This window comes from Sorex araneus, chromosome 3 (assembly GCF_027595985.1).
Source record: "Sorex araneus isolate mSorAra2 chromosome 3, mSorAra2.pri, whole genome shotgun sequence".
In the NCBI taxonomy this organism is placed as follows: Eukaryota; Metazoa; Chordata; class Mammalia; order Eulipotyphla; family Soricidae; genus Sorex; species Sorex araneus.
In genome coordinates, this window is record NC_073304.1 from 129,617,115 (window position 1) to 129,635,302 (window position 18,188).

General features: G+C 37.8%; 1 protein-coding gene across 1 annotated transcript in view; it reads right to left on the minus strand.

Annotated features, from left to right (window-relative positions):
- PAK5 (p21 (RAC1) activated kinase 5) overlaps nucleotides 1–18,188 on the minus strand; it is a 334,226-nt gene that overhangs the window by 13,429 nt on the left and 302,609 nt on the right. The window contains exons 5-7 of the mRNA XM_004610926.2: nucleotides 12,913–13,404; nucleotides 10,139–10,272; nucleotides 5,158–5,284 (exon numbers count right to left, since the gene is read on the minus strand). Of these exons, the coding sequence (XP_004610983.2) occupies nucleotides 5,158–5,284; nucleotides 10,139–10,272; nucleotides 12,913–13,404 (753 nt within the window). The remainder of the gene's footprint in view (nucleotides 1–5,157; nucleotides 5,285–10,138; nucleotides 10,273–12,912; nucleotides 13,405–18,188) is intronic.

The window sequence follows — 18,188 nt, forward strand, 5'->3', positions numbered from 1 at the left end:
GCTCTTCTATTTTAATCTTGCTATCAGTCCAGGTAGCAGAAATGCCAGCTGTGTCAAGGTACAGACCGGAAAAAATAGCAGAGGGTAGGTCATATTTCTTTTATCAAGAGGCCTCATAAGTTGCATTTGCTTCTTATTTTCCCAGAATCCATCTTGAGAAAGATGGGGGTGGGAGGTGGGAAGAGAAAGTAGGTGGTGGCCAAATTGGAGATTAAGATTTGAAAGGTAAACCTTATAAAAATGAGGTTGATCGATGAATGACAATTCTTAAATTAGTCGAGTCAACTAAATGTAATAGACTGAGTTAAAATAGTGTGCCTTAAAAAATACTGCTAATGGAGATACTTTGGAAGATTAGGTTTGGTATGAGAGACAGAAATTCTAACTATGTGTGAGTATATGTGTGCCTGTGTGTGTGCATATAGTTGTTTCCAAAGCTCAAGTGTGAGTAGCACTGCAACCCTGCAATACAGCAGAAGAGGAATAATTTTTTAAAATTAAATCCATTTGTCTATAAATATGAGAATCCTGAATGATATAAGGAGGTGAAGGCACTAGCAGGTTGGAACTGGCAGGATTTTTTTTTTATTTCAAAAACTCTAGTATGCTTTTCTCTTTCCAGATATAAAAAACTCCAAAATCTGACAGACTAATAATTATCTCTCTGACAAAATGTAAAATGAGAAATTGAAACTCAATACTCAGAAGCTAGGTCTGCTCTTCTGTTGTAGGAGTATAAGTGCTTCCGCATGATTTTTACTCCTCTAAGTACACAAAAGAGACAATTTTCTAAAAGACCATAATTGCCCACAACATTCATCCAAATAAATCTGCAAGTAGATAATGAGAACTCAAGTAATGAGTATAATAAAGCATTGTAGGCTGATCTTACAAGCAAGTCAAACTGACTCTAAGCTGTGCCTTTACTAGATAGAATTGTACAACTTAGCTACTTGGGAAACCACCTTTGTTTCAGTAAAGTAGTTAGGCTAAGAGAACTGGGGTAGTACATTGTCTCTTTGCCTCAAGGAAGAAACACGACTTACTGCAGAGGAGATCAGACAAGAACCTACAACTTGAGGCTCAGACAAAACTGGTCTTTAATCCTGAGACCTTCTTCATCTTATTGTGACCGGGTTAAACTCAGGGACCTCACAGAAACGTCAAGAGTGAGCTGGGGGAGTAGGCAGTATATGCATAAGACAGCTCTAGGTTTAAAATGGAATAGAAGTCTTGTATAAATTGTGTGGACTCAAAACAATTCTTGCATCTGCTCTAAGTTTAGCTCAATCAAAAAGATGGTTGCTTTTGTGCCAGGTTTCTGGGTACTTTAGGGAGAGGGTACTCAAAGTGTGAAGCATTAGACCCTGTAGGAACTTGTTAGAAATGTAGAGTCTTGAGCACCACCCACTTGACCAAATCAGTCTCTGGAAGTGGGGCTTCGGAATGTATTGTTTGCTAAGTTCTGTGGTTCTACTCACTAAAGTTTGAGAAATTTTATTTTAAGGAGAGAAATGACCTAGGGACAAAGGAACTGTGGAAAGTCACATAAGGGACCAAACTAAGGTACCTCCAACTTGAGGGCCATTTCTTTAGCTGTCGATTCCAAGAGGAGTGCATCAGAGTGTTCAAACTGGTATGACTGGGACATTTCAGTGAGCCTCCCTGTAATTTTGGGAGGTGCAGAATAAAGTAGCAATTTACTCAAAATGGTACTGCTCTATTGAAAATGGACTAAAGAGAGGGTTTCCTGACTTTCATGTGACCCAAGAAAAGTAACCTTTATATAAGAACAGGGAAGGGAGTAGAGCTAGAGGTCAGGTGTAGTTCAGATCAATTGTCAACACACTGTTTAACATATCAAAGTCTCTATTTACTTAAGAATAGCATCAGAGGGGCTGGAGAGCACATAGGGGTCAAGGGCACATGATTTGCAAACATGGGACCCTGGTTCAACCTCTGGAAACTTATGCCCCCCATCCCCAAGCACTGATAAATATAAACTTGGTGATCCCTAGAGCACTTCTGGGGTGCCCTGGTGGTCTCTGTCCAAGCAGGTCCTGAACAGTGAGTTCTTTATTCAGGGGCCCTAATACTGTCTTTTTTGTTATCACTGGGAGTAGGCCCCAAGCCCCAGAGGGTTGTTTGGCAGCAACCCTTCCTAAATAAAGATCTTTACAATACAGCATCTGTTCTTTCCTCCTCAAATATTCTCATTTCTGGATATCCATAGGTACCACCTAATGAGGGGAGTCTTTGTGGACTATAACCGAGCCCTATTGTCTTCCCCTCAACAGTCTTCAATTCCATGTATTGTTTAAATTAAGTATAAAAATTTTAGAATGTAATCACTTTTATTTATCTTAGTTTTGTTTTTAATCTATTTGACCTTGAGACTAGAGCAATAGCACAGTGGGTAGGGTGTTTGCCTTGCACGCGGTAGATCTGGGTTCGATTTCTCCGTCCCTCTCGGAGAACCTGACAAGCTACCGAGAGTATCCTGCCCGCATGGCAGAGCCTGGCAAGCTACCAATGGCGTACTCGATATGCCAAAAACAGTAACAAGTCTCACAATGGAGATGTTACTGGTGTCCACTCGAGCAAATCGATGAACAACAGGACGACAGTGCTATAATGCTCCAGTGCTACGTTTTAATCTATTTATTATCACATGCCCATACCCTAATTATGCTTAGTGAAAGTAGTGGTTTTGCCTTCTTTAGACTTAGGAGTAAGATCTGTCTTGGTCCACAGACATGTAGTTGCATTTTTTGAATGAAGGAGTGAACAAATTATTAAGACAAAAATCAATTACAATACGAAATATCTGCTCCTCTGATCTTTTGTGGAGCACATGGGTAAATGTAGATTATCTTTGGAATATAGGTTCTGCCCTTGAGAATGAAACTGGGTGATTTTATAGTCTTTTGGACATTGTGGGAAGAAGAGATATTTAACTAATATGCTGAAACAATGAATTATTATCTTAATCGCATGTCTGGCTTTAACATCTGATATATACATATAGCACAGAACATTCAATTTAAATCTCAAGCAACATAAACTCTGACCTGAAATTGACTAGCTTAGACTTCTCTGTAAGTACCTAAACATAGAGATAAATCTGCACACCACTGTGCTACGTCACGGTGCAGGAAAGCACAGTGATTTGTAAATTGCGCTCATAATTGCTGGTGACTCCTGAGTCAGAGCAGGGAAGGATTCTAGTTCTTTATCATCAGTTTCCCAATTTTATGGTAAATTGTACAAAAATAGACACAATTCTTCCTCTTCTGGAATCTATCATCACTTTGCAATGTGACCATCAATCTTCTCTCACCAAGAGTTAATGTCTATTTCCTACTCCTTATGCCTCAGCTTGGCTACGTGACTAACTCGGTCAAAGGGACTTTAGCAAACACAGTACAGGCAGAGTTTCGAAGTTTTGATGCTTTTATCAGCCTTGCCACACATACCAGGTGAATAAAGCTAGTCTCAGGAATATGAATGATAAATTTCATTGTTACTTCTGTTGCTCAAGGCAAGTTTCAAGCCAATGAGTGAAGCTGTTTACTTTAGACTGATTGGTCCCAAATACAAGAGTGAATTTAGCTAATGCCATATTGGGCAGATATGTATTGTCCCGGCTGAGATCAATGCAACACCAACTTGCAGAATAATTAACAAACAAATGTTGTCATTTTAAAACATTAATTGGTATTGAGTGGTTTGTTATATAGCAAAAACTATCTGCTATCTACTGCCGAGCAAAAAGGAGAATTTAATTGTGCCTACTAAACATAATCCAAAGTTTGAAAATAATGTATACATTAAATATAATGAAATTATAAGGGAAATGGAAAACTGGATTAAGAGTAATATTTTATACTTCATATTACATACTTTATATTATTTTATTATTATATTATGATATATTTTATATTTATATTATATACTTTATATTTTAATAAGGAACATATCTTTTATGCTTTTATGAATTAAATCAATTTTATACAATAAAATTTGCAATATTTTCAAAAATATGAAAGAAAAAGCAAGTGCTTGGACATTCTTCTGATTATCCTCTGATCATTTTGATATGACACTTTCTTATGGTTACCCTCTATGCAGATTTTGATGTGACACGAACAATTTCTATGTGGCTGAAGTTGTTAGATTGTAAAAGACAGTTACATCAAAGGGACAAAAGACTCCAATCCTTTTAGGCAGTTACTTCTGGTGGGAGTTTGAAGAGCATAAAAGGGCCTCAATGGTAAGAATTTAAACCTCAAAAGTCTTCCATCTAGTTGAGCCTTCCTTAGAATGTAGGCTCATTCATATCTTAGCTGTTGTATTTTATATTCACAAGTACCTTGGAGTGGCTGCTAAGTTTCAGCAGAATCTATTAAGTATGTTACAGTGATGACAGATGAAGAAATGTGAATCTTGAAATACAGTTGTATGATAGATATCTTCTAATTACTCTTCCAGATCTATTCTCTTTCTGTAAGCTCTTGAAAAATCAATGTATTTTTTATATAAATCCTGTCCTGCAAGTTCACTATGGTCTGGCTCCCATGAAATTTCAGAACTCCTGTAGGCATCCTTCTTCATAGGACAATCTCTATTTCAGATTCCAGTAACCAGTTCCCTGCTTTGCCACAATAGAAAGTGAAATTCTCTTCTAGAACCCTTCATACTAAGCCCTGTGCACTTATCTTTAGCACATTTATCGATTCATCAAATTTCTCTTTATAGTGTTTGTCATCTATTTCCTACAGGGACTCAATGAGATACAGCAAATACACAGTCACATGATTGGTGAGTTGGGGGCATGACATAGCCCTAGAAAAGTTCTTCTTCCTCCTCCAACCAAAATAAGATGGCAGAAAAACAAAAACAAATTCTGCCTCTATTACTTCCTACCCTCATTGTTATAGCAAAAAGTTACCCATCAAATTCAGGTCACAGGTAATTCTGACTAACAAGATGACACAGAGGATGGTAATATCCTCTTTGTAAGCCTTCTGGGAGGACAGTGGGTGACTATGACTAAGTAAAGCTATAATTATGAGGAAATGTTCTTAGGAGGATAATGCCTATGACAGATGAAGTGACAAGGTAAATTGTGGAGGGGGCCAAATGTGAAAGTCTTACCCGGCCATCACTGGTCAGGAGGATGGAGTCACTCTTTATGTCTCTGTGAATCACTCCTTGGTTGTGAAGATAGGAGAGAGCTTTCAGAACTGAGAGACAGACGGTAGCTATCTGTTCTTCATTCATTCTAAAAAGGAAACAACATGTGTGGAGCAAAGACATGTTTAAGAACATCTTAGAAAACATCAAGAGAGGACCGTGCTTTATAGTCCATGCATAGAAAAATCTGTTAGCAAGGAAGAGAAAGTTTTTGGTATCTGATTCTTAGCCTGTGAGGCTTGCTATCAAAGATCACATGAGTCAAATATAAGATGAAGGGAAGAGACTAATGTTTATTTCTTAGTCATTAACTTGAATGTGTTTCTTTGGTCTCTTATAGAAAATTATTTAGCTACTGATAAATCCCCAGGGTCCTATGAAGATAACACACTGAGTAAGTAGCCTGAAGTTCTAGATGTGGTCATTAGCTGGCTTTGGGCAAATCTTTTAGCTTTACTGGGTCTCCCTTTCCTTATCTTGGATATAAGAAGAACAATGATTTTCTTTAAGGCTGAACTCTGGCTGAGTATAGACTTTCTAGTGAGCAAAATATTTTAGGTCTTGAGGAATCTAGGTGGGAAGAACCATTGGAGATTCTGCATTTCTATCAAGCTTCCATATGATATTTATGCTCTCATCACCAAACCAAACTATGAATAACAAAAGGTTAGATGTTTTATCAGCCAATCAAGTAATCATTCAATAAACCATTTATTGAACCTTGGTCATTGGAAGTCCTCTGAAAACAAGGGGTTGCTCATTGTCCTCAAAATGACTTTGTTAGGGATCTGCCTAACTCATTAGGTATAATAGTCCCCCTGCCTTCCTATTACAGAGGTATGTGAGATATGCCCAAATTAGATAGCAAATGTGGCTAGATTTTTATTTTAAAATAAAAAATAAAGACATCATACCAATAGAGGCAACTTCAGGAGAAACAGTGGGTCTAAATGACAAGCACCAAAATTTAACAATTAACTTGGAAAATTCCGTGAATCTAAATTAGCTCCTTAGGACAATGAATGGATAACCTTGAATTTGTGTTTGTTTTATTAATACAAGCTAACCCAGAGTCAAACTAGAATCTGAATTAAAAACCCAAGGAAATAGACATTTGACCAATAATTGAAGGTGCCCTTCTTTGCAAAAGGATTCCAATAGTTGTAAACTAGTCTTATAAAAAGGCAGGCCATAAGTGTGGTCACTCGACTTCATACCTCTTCATTCTCAGCAACGGAAAACAAATTATCTAATGCTTCCTTTTCAGCAGGTCTGACTTTAGGGGAGAGACTCTCCAAACAATAATAGTGAGTTTTGTTGAAATATTGAATGCAATCAAAGTGGAAGTAAAGTGAAATTTATTAGTTACACGGGGGGGGGCTAAGGGTGAGGGGGCTAGGGGTGTGGGGGGGCTAGGGGTGTGGGGGTGCGGTGTGGAGCTATACTGGGATTCTTGGTGGTGGAATATGTGCACTGGTGAAGGGATGGGTGTTTGAGCATTGTATAACTGAGACTTAAACCTGAAAACTTTGTAACTTTCCACATGGTGACTCAATAAAAAAATTAAAATAAATAAATAAATAAAAAGGCAGGCCAAAGAAAGATGTTTGTTGGAAATGAAGTATGAACCTAAAAATTCTGTGTTTTTAACTTTGTGGTTGGCAGGTTGATTATTCGTGTTGGACTGCTTTCAGATGCCAATTTTCATGTGTCCAAAGTACATCCTTCAGAGGCATGGGGCAGCAACAACAGGACAAAGTCAAGAATATTCTGAATTACTCAGGATCAAGAATCACCATTTGAGATTCTTCTAAGATTCCATGAGATTTGAATGATTGAGCTCAGGCTTAAAGATTCTTTCCAAGTCAACAATTGCCAAAGATAATTGAACCTGAGCTCCAACCACAAGCTGAGATCATATTTCACTAGAATGTGTGACAACTGTTATTTATGATTCTTAATTGATTCTTGAAATGTATAGGATCAACTTTAGAAAGTGCTTTTTGACTTATATAAGGAAGAAGTCTCATATGGGGCAAAGATAACGTAGTTCTGAAATAAACTTCATATCCTAATCCTCCATTCCTTGTAATGATTAAATGTGTGATCTTAAAAAAACAGATACTTTTGAAAATTTTGAAAATTTAAAAATTTTGAAAATTTGTTGCTTTAGTATATGACAGACACATCAACATCTACTTTATTAAACTTTGGAGGTTACATGGGTTAATATATGAAGAACATGGCAGTACCTGATACTTTTGGAAACCTGTGTTTTCTAAAAATCAGGAGGATAAAATTTACACAATTCTAGGTAAGGCTAAAACTTCAATATGCCTAAGAGAATAATCAAGCATTTGGATAGAGCAAGGAGTCTCATTTCTGGGGTCTGAGTAGATCCTGAGATTCTGTATTTCTATCAAGCTTCCGTAAGATATTTATGCTCTCATCACCAAACCAAATTACGGGTATCAAAAGGTTAGATGTTTTATCAGCCAATCAAGTAATCATTCAATAAACCATTTATTGAACCTTGGTCATTGGAAGTCCTCTGAATTCTTGGGCCAAGATGATAGCTCAAAACTATGACGTTCATTTGCATGCAGGAAGTTCAAGTTAAGTTTCCAGTACCTCATATGCACAGCCAGTACTTCTGGGAAAGACTCCTGATGAGTGTGTGAGTAGACCCTGAGTACCAGCAGATGTGACCCCCCCAAAAAAAATCTTTTTCTCAAATTCCAGATTTTCATACACATTCCTTGATGCACAATACTTATCCTTCTTATTCACAAGTTATATTCTACCTTTAAGGAGAAATTGTTTGAAAAAAATCACATGGAGAAAAATTGAAATCACAATGGAGTCCAAAAAAGCTAACTTTTAAGCAGCTGAAAGAAAGAATGGAAAAGAACCTCTACAAACCAAGAATGCTAGGGAGACATGAGTAGCTACCTAAAGCTTCCCAAAGCAAGAAATGAGCTATTCAATGACTTTTGTTCATGACAACATCAACTGATATATAATTTATCAGCAAGATAAAGTTTTCCAATTGTAAAGTGCTTTTTAGGATGTCCTTTTCTTTGACCTTTCATCTTCTGGTGTTTTCCATAGACCAATAGTAGTGGCATCACATGGGAGATTGTTACAATAGTTTTACAATCTCTCCTTATTAAATCTGGGACTGTAATAAGACTGACAGGTAGTCTCATGCATATTAAAATTTGAGGAGCACTTTCTTATCATGTACTCTTTTTCTGCTTCAATGCTTTCATTACTTTCTCTCTCAATAAAGTCCTATGTATCAAAACACATCTCGGATATAATGTTATACTGAAAATCTTTCTTGAATTTCAACAGAGATAGATATTCAGATATTCATCTATGCTACTACTTACATATCTTTTACATCTACACAGGCATTATAGTACATAATAATATATATAGTTATAATTTCTAATCTGTGACTTCTCTGAGGGAATATATGTGAAATTTATCATTTGCATGCTTTTTTATATGTCTAGCACTCTAGAAAAATCTGGCACTTGGACAAGAACTAAGTGCTGAAAGTAAGTAAGTAAAAGGTATGATATGATAACCTTTCTGTACCTGTATTACAAGCCATAATGCTCAAAAGGAGAGAGAGAGGGAGAGAGAATGGGAGAGAGAGAGGGAGTGAGAGAAAGAGAGACAGAGAGAGAGAGAGGAGAAAGAGAGAGAAAGAGAAGTGCCTATTGTAGATGCAGACTAAAAGTGGGGTGGCGGGGAACATTGGTGGTGGAGAATGTGCACTGGTGAAGGAATGGGTGTTGGAACATTGTATGACTGAGACCCAATATGAATAACTTTATAACTGTCTATCTTACCACAATTTGATAAAAAAATTTTAAAGAAATGATATTCACAAAAATGCCCTCAACCTGGCACATAAAAAGGTAATGAATAAACACTTGATAAAATAATATCAGTGGATACATCATGAAAGTAACTGGGACAGCAATGGTAATTAACTACTGTTACATGCAAAAGCAGAATTAAATTTTTTTTTCACCTATGTGGTTTTGTTATTATGATGTAAACCCTGGCTTATCTTTCATTGCCCTATTCTTTCCCAGATATCCTTGGTAATAACAACATATTAATGTCATGGCAACTCAGGAGAATGAAGATCAGCTTTAAAAGTCTTAAAGAAATTTAAAAAAATACATTATTTAGAAATATATAAGGAAATGAAAAACTCTATGAAGAAATAAACAATTTTAAAGTCAAAAATTTCATTCTTAGCATGTTGGTTTAAAATCAATGAGCATTGGGCCAGAGTGGTAGTACAGTGGCTAAGGCATTTGCTGTCATGTGGCCTACCAAGATTCAATCCCTGGTACCCCATGTGGACTCCCAGTATCCCATGTGAACTCCCAACACCACCACGAGTGAACCCTGAGTGCAGAGCCAGGTGTAAGCCTTCAGAACAGTTGTGTATGACTTCAAAAATAAATAAAATCAACAAGCATTAATAAATTTCTAAAAGTCAAAGAGCATATAAGTTTAATTAATAAACTCTATAAAATGAAATTATAATAGGTATTTTTAAAAATAGAGGAAAAGTGCTATTATATTCCTTGACTTTGAAGTGATTACAATATGAAAAGACAAGACCAGAGTATAGTAGAGTTGATAGGGTATTCGCCTTGCATGTGGCTGACCTGGGTTCAATCCCTGGCATCCCATGTGATCCCCAGAGCACTGACCACTTGGATTAATTCCTGAGTGCAGAACTAGGAATAATCTCTGAGCATTGCCAGTTATGGCAAAAAAAAAGCAACAACGATAGCAACAACAACAACAGAAACAATATGTAAAGAACTAACAAAAATATTGTTGAGACCTCATCCTGGGAAAGAATATGGTCCCTTCAATTATTTGTCTGAATAATAAAGAAACGTACCTGGTATGAGTAACAATGTCTGTCAAGGCACCACCTTCCAGAAATTCCATAACTACCCAGAGCTCATCATTGACAAGGTAGCTGTTGTACATGTCAACCACATTGTCATGGTGGTAATCCCGCATTATTACAACCTGGGTAAATAGAAAGACACTTTTTACATTTGTGAGTACACTGTTTGAGAAGTATTGATTGTGGAAAGATTTATTTATAAACATACTACAGACTCAAAAAGAATTGTGGGCAGGTAGAAATATGAGGAACTAAATTATTAAATTGGGAGAAAATAGCAGGTCAGCCGGGGATTGGGGAGGAAGAGGATTGGTGGGGCAGAATAAGGAGTGAGAACAGGTAGAAACATGGCAAAATTGCATTCAAAAGAAAAATTTGTTGACTGTTCTGGGAAAAAACTACCCATACTCTAAAGCTCATGGCAAGTGAGTGAAAACTAAGTGGATCTCATAAATGGATAAAATAAGTTAGTAGGGGTGGAGCCTTATGGGGCTGACTTTACTTGGGAAAAGACTTAAGTGGAACATGAGAGAAGTTTTCACTGGTTGCAAAATAGATGTTATAATGGTAAAAACAAATATGACATATGCATAAAAGTAACTGGAGAGAGCTTCCAGGAATTGCTGCCCTTTGTCCACTAATGGTTACTTTTGGGGGCAATGATGCTAGAGTTGTTAATCCGTATTATATTTCTTGATACGTATTGGATATGCCAAACAGTAACAATAAGTCTCTCAATGAGAGACATTACTGGTGCCCGCTCGATGACAGGATGCAGTTTGGAATTGTGATGTGAATGAAAGTTCCAGGAAGCAGGAACTGTGGACTGAGAAGGTGAGGTCAAATAATCTGGCACTCTGTGTAAACATGCAAAAGAAATGAAATCTACCTGTGGGAGGTAGAAAGGTCAGAGATCAATGTTGGTTCACAGAAGAGATGCAAAGTCAAAGTAAACTGAATTTATATAGTTTTTTCTATATGTATTTTATATTTTTCTATGACATGGGGCATATGATGAGATGCAAAAGGAAGAGACACCTTCAAAGAGAATTACATTATTTAACATTGGAATACTGATTTGATGACTTTAACACTTAGATTCCCCATCCACAAAAGCTTATCTCTGCCTCCAAGACTCCTACAATATCATCAAATTGATGCTATCTCTGGACACAAGAACTCATGTTTTCTGCCTCTGAGTATTCTAGAACTCTCAAAGAATAAACTAGTTTGAAAGGATAAATGAGAAAGTAGAAAAAGAAGTGCATCAAGAATATAGAAGAGGGTTATTACTAATGTATCAAAGTACTCACAAATCAATGCTACAATGCTAGAAATATACATAGACTCACAAAGACAATCTAGCATGAGGCATGAGCCTTTGGAATCACTAGAATTCTAATTCCAGCTCTCATATCAACTTGTGGTGTGAGCTGAGGCTAGTTAAACAATGCTACTAACCTAACTGAAAATGGAGAAAATGATTTGAGTCAATGAAAATAATAAGACTATAAGCATGCAAAAGTCAATTTAGACTCCTTGTAATAAAAATGCTAATTAAAGCAATTGCATGCATTCATGTCTCTCAGATTAACAAGTGTCCAAATGCTAATGAGGATCAAATAGAACTATCGGTGAGGTTCAACTTGATAAAAATCTTCTAGAAACCAACACTACATTCCAATTATCCAATAGAAAAAAACATGGAAGGAAAATATTAAAATTTGGTATAGGTTATCATTAGTCACAGAATTATGGGCAATTTTCTATAAGAGAAGCAAATAATTTTTAAAATTAGAAAAAAATTAGAGGTGTATGTGGGTGGGAGGACTTTCAAGCAGATAGGAAGTGAGCCTAGGAGTCACTCTTGCAACTCTGCCTACTAGACCAGAAAATCCAATGTTTGGGCCAGGAATATAGTAGTTCCTGGACTTGGTGGTACTGTGGACCACCATAGCCACTTGGTACAAAAAGAGTCATGTGTTGACATGGTTCAATCTCAGTTTCCTGAGGATGCAAGACAAGTGTCCTTTACTATAGAGTTGTCCCCTAGTTCCAGAATAAGAAATTCTGTTCAGTTTTCAGGCCACACCTAGTGATGTTCAGAACTTATTCCCAGCTCTCTGCTCAGGAATTACTCCTGGAAGTGCCTGGGTACCAGGTATAGAACCTAGATTATCTGCCTGCAAGACAAGCACACTACCTATAGTACTATCTCTTTGGCTCTACAAGTAAAAAAAAAAATTAAAGTCCACTGTAAACTAAAATACATTTATAGTCCATAGCTAAGTTATCTTATTTATTATGATTAAAAAACAGGCACAAAGGTTATAGGGTATCAAAATAGAGTAAAATATACATAGACTCACAAAGATAATGTAGCATGAGCCTTTGGAATCACTAGAATTCTAATTCTAACTCTCATATCAACTTGTGGTGTGAGCTGAGGCTAGTTAAACAATTTCTCTCAGTCTAGGCTTTCTTATTGCTAAAATGGTGACAACCTCTATTTGCCTCTAGAAGGTTTTTGTGAGATAAAATCTGATTAATCTTAGTATAGAGGCTGACACACAGGAAGTACTTTATAAAGTTAGCAGTCATATCTGCATTGAAAAAGAGCAGAAGGAATGATTGGGAGGAGGATTATTGCCGTAATCACATTTTCAGGGTATTCAAATTTCCTAAAATGTACATGCATTATTTTGGAAATGGGAAAGAATTGTTGCATAGGAAATAACATATAATGCGAACACACTATCTACCTCATTAAAAAGCAGTTCTCGTCTCTGTTGCTTTCGGAGGTCCATTTTCTTCACTGCCACTTGTTTCCCTGTGTGTTTTTCAGTTGCAATGCACACAATGCCAGTTGACCCTTCTCCAATTTTGATAAAGTTGTCCAAGTATTCCCTGGGGTCTCCTGGGCTGACCACCAGCTGCAGGGCAGCCCGAAACTGTTCATGGGACACCCTAGAGGGTTGCTGATCTGAAGAGGAGCCCCAGCTGGGTGGTGGGTAGCTGCTGGATGAGATGCTGAGAGAACTCAGGTAAGAAGCGGTAGAGATGTACTGCGAGCTGCTCTGCAGGGATGGATGGTGGTAGAGGGTGGCTTTGTGGTATCCAGATGGGTACTGCTGACTGCTTGAGGAATAGCCTGCTTTGCTTTGACTTTGAGGTAGTTTGGAGGGGCCCCTGGGATAAGTGTCAGACCCTGACAGTGGAGGACTGAGGACCATCTGTGCTCGATCATAATCCACCTGGGAAGACAAACATGGACAGGAAATATTCACATTTTGCAACCCAATGTCACAGGCTAGTTGGTTAGAATCAACCCACTGCAGTTCTGATGAAAGCACTGTTGCATATCCAACTGGGGAGTGCAGTCTACATCTTGAGTCTAGGACGCTTCTGCCACCACCCTTTATCTGCACTCTAACTTCTCTTCAGAGCCTCTTTGTGTTTCCTCCTTCTCCTTTCCTATTAAATGTCTAGAAGAAAATATGGATTCAAATTTAAGTAGTAGTAGGTGATTATGAAATGAGATAGGGAAAGGAAAATGAATTCTAGAACATAATGTCTAACATGTTTGGGTGATACTACCCAATCACTTGGTGAAAACTAGTTCAGATATGTGCAAAGGTATTTTTGAGACACAATTCACATTTGTCCTTAGACTTTGAATAAAACAGATTACCTTTCATAATATGACTAAATGGTACCCAATCCCTTGAAGATAAAGACTGATCACAAAAACAGGAGTAGTCTTTGCCTCGAGCACACTATCAATTCATGGTAGAATTTCCAGATTGCCAGGCAGACTGGCATATATGAGAACTGCCAGCCTTCACAATCTTGAATAGATCTATTCCTCACATTCTTGTTTTCAGTTCTCATTCTCTATCCCTCCCACCTACCCACACACACCTTATACACATAAACATACCATGTTAGTGTTATTTCTTTAGTCAACTCTGACAAACACAAAGCAAATTACCACTGAAGCAAATGAAACTTAACCCCACTTGTTAACTCCGAATCCTGGGAGATGAGCATCTTAAAAGTGTTTCATCTGAGGACCAGAGAGCTGAACCAGCGCCTTCTAACAACTGTTAACATCTGTTCCTAGAGGTATTAATTCTCTGGTGCATGTGGCCTGACCTTCCCTGGGTTGAGCAGACTCCAGGGGAAGGAGAAAACTCTTACAGCAGAACTCTTCAATTGCTGGACCACATAATTCTGTGATATTATAGGAGGCTCTCTGTTGTTAGTTATTTAACAGCGTTCCTAGGCTCTACTACCTAGATGCCCATAGTATCGACTCTTCCCTGTTATGATCTACACAGACATCTTGATATATTGCCAAATGACCCTGGCATATGGGCTAAATGTCCCTTAACTAGAAACCACTGCATTAGGAAAAAAATTAAAAGCAGTGTTGGTACATAGAAACAGGAGGAAATGAAGGACTCCATATGGCTGGGACATCAGTATGCCAGACGTGGGATGCCATCTTCACCTACTCATGAACTCTGGGCAGAGCTTTAGTTAAAGTGTGCTTCATACAAAGGGTATTTGCTACTTAAGCAAATGAATCCACAACCCAGGAACAAGGTGACAATGGGCTACTTAAATTGCCACCATTCCAAGAAAATATTTGAAGTTCTTCCACATTTTTCATTGCTTCCAGAAAGTCCTACATCCAGCATGCATTACTGCCTCAGTTGGAGAATATCACACTTGGGTGGTTTATGCCAGGCAGCCTCAAACCAACTGGCAGAGATGACAGAAGCTACTGAGCTGGGGCCCTGGCTAGAACTTAGAGTAGAGAAAATACAAAAACACATTTAGAGTAGAGGGTCAAAATCAAGTTTGAATTCTGATTCTGATGGTTTTAGCCAAATCACTTAGCCCCTTGGAGCCTTCGTTTCTTCATCCATGAAATCATGAACCTTAAATGTGGGAAATTTTTTCTTAAAAAAGAGGCAGACAGGGGTGGATAGATAGTATAGGTAGTAAAAGTCTATCCTTGCAGGTGACTGACCTTGGTTTGAGTTTGTAACACCACATACTCTTCAGAATTACCAGGTAAGACTAAAAATCCCATCACACCCCAGCTGCCCCACCAAAAAAAAAAAAAAAAGGGAAAACAAGTTCAGGACTCAAAAATCTTAAGCTCAAGATTAGCCAAGCACAGTGTGTGACAGGAAGTGGAGTTTATGACCTTTATTGCTCACAATGTACCCTGGTACCATTGTGTGCTCTTTCCAATGTCTTCCAGTTTGATTATGAACTTGAAGTGAAATTAAATTCATTCCTCACAAGCATGTATAACTTATCCCAAAAAATATATTAGAAATCAGAAAGCTGAGTCCTGTAGAAATTGTAAGCACACATCTACACTGCATTAGGTCATTTTTCTTCTTTATTGACTATAACCAAATCTGTTCGTCAAAGCTCTTGACACATTTTCAAAAAGAAAAAGATACTTACCTCCATGAAAAGGATAGGCTCCAGTCAAAGATATAATGTAGAGCTGTTCATGAGAGCTAAACTAGCTTTGAAATTAGGTCTTTAGGGCAAAATAGCTATTGTCTTTCATGGTTTCCAGCAAGATCCACAAGCTCTTAAAAATGAAATGGATGAAAGGCAAACACTATAATCTGACAGTTTTTTGAACCAAATGAGGCAAATTTGAGGTAGACTGCTCAGAGAGGCGAAATGGCTGTATGCCTCTAAAGAGAACATGGTACTCTTTCTACTGTCCCTTGACTTCGGTCCATTCAAGGACAATGAAGACAAATAGTTCACTTGTTGAAGGAAAGATCATGAATGACTTTACTGTTCTACCAAATCACAGAACTATAATGCTCAATTTAGTCTTCATAGCACTGTCGGTTCTGCGATGGTAAGTGTTGCCAGCCTGCTATCTACAGAAGGACTTCTCTTGGATTCTGAGAGCCAGAGAGTAGTATATTCTGTCTAGTTATAGATTGTACTGAGACTCAGGTGGGTAAAACTGCCTCATTAGAAGGGACATGACTTTGTATTCTGAAGTAGACTAAAAGGTACAATTCTTCTGCTCAGTGTGTGCCCACATGCTCTTACCATTGTACAGCACTCTGGTACCCTGGGCCTACCTTCTTGTCTGTCTTGGTACTTTTATCACTGGTTGTGACTTTCTTGATTTGCATAACTAAGGACAGAGTACTTTCTCCTTGATAAATCATAGGGGTGCTTTGTTGTAAAACAGAGTTTGGCCTCTGCCACCAAATAACTGCTCTATTGGAAATCTATTGCAGTAGGATCAACACACAGTAATAATCTACTTGACTCTACTGAGTGCATTCTCTAAACCAGGGACTTTTCTAAGCACTTTACATTCATGGTTACATTTAAACCTCAAGTTATACAATGAGATATGTATAATAATGGTTGCATTTTACCAATTATGAGACCAAAGGACAATGAGTGTAAGTAGGTCAGGCAGAGGTCCAAGAGCTAAAGAGTGGAGTTAGGAAATTAAATCCAGACCAGTGCCACTTTAAAATATGGACCTTTGCTAAATTCTCAGATACACAGTTCAGTGATTAGAGAAGCTGTGGTTTGCACAGTGATTGGAATTATGGAGTGATGCCTATAGTTAGGTTGTTTCAGTAGGGACACAGATGTCTGAGCAGCCCTGAGCAAAAATGTAAGAATTGGACCAGAAAATGATGGATGAATATGCCTGAGGGAGTGGGAAGAAGAAGAAAAAAATTAGGTTTTTGTTTTTAACAGACTCAACTTAGCAAAATCAGTTTTAAAAAATATGGAATAATCATGAGAGAATCAAGTGTTCGCTTATGTACATAACTCATTGCTTTTATATTTGCGTTCATCAGAATAAAATTTTGTGCTCGCTACAACTGTGCCCAAATGTTCTTGTGTTCTTTAAAGAGAGCAAGCTCAAGCCTTCTATAACATCCTCTTACCTGGTTTTGGAAATGTTACAATTATAGTTAATTGTTCTTCACTGTCTTTTTTGGTGATACCCTCTAAATCTGAAGTGGGTACAAGAGAAATGAAGTACTCATTCAGAACTATCACTTTGTATATTACACACAAGGGCATGTACATAAGAAAGGCTTGCAGAGAAATAAAGCTTGGACTGCTCCCTTTCCTACCAATATCTTCAAGGAAGGGGAAAAGACTCATTTTCAGGTTCTATGCACAGTAGATTTTGATCATTTAGTGAGACCACAGTACAGAGGAAATGGAATGGGGAAAAAGAAGGTTGAAATTTAATAAATTAATGTATCTCCCACTAAATTATTTCTTAAACAGTCTATGTACTGTAGTTTAGCCTTGGTCTTATTCGAAGGCACAGTGAGCAGATACATAGATGTAAGCCACTGTGCAGGAGAGAAAACAGTGGGACTTTTGTTTTCTCAGGGAAAAAGAGGCTTTTCCCCCATTCCTGAGAACTGAGCAGTCCTGGGATTTTGTGAAGTGATCCTTGAAATGAGACCTGGGTCTGCAGACTTGGAAGTGTGTGTGTGTGTGTGTGTGTGTGTGTGTGTGTGTGTGTGTATGTGTCTGTGTGTGTGAAGGGGGGGCATTCCACATGGGAAGATGTAATAAGAAAAGACTAGATAGATTTTGAAAATTATCACCCAGGCTTCCAAACGGCTTAGCTGCAGTGTTACAGGCTGGCTATGTGGGGAGAAGGAATCCTTTCTACAGGAATCTCTCAGGAATTGGGACAGCATGCAAGCAGCCTTGGTTGGCATCATGCCTCTTCGAAATGGTTAAAAACACACATTCAATTTTCATTTTCCTGACGTCTTTCAGTATACCACATGAGTGAATTCTTACAAAAGTGTGATTTCTCATGTCTTATTCAAAGCTAAGGAGAAAAAGCAAGAACGGGGCAAATCATTATACGGGAATGAATAAACGATTCCCAGTTAACGACCCAGCCGGACTACCCAGCCACAATGAGTGCGACATCTCCAAGGATCAGGTCAGACACAGGCTTGTGATGTATCAAAATTATAAATAA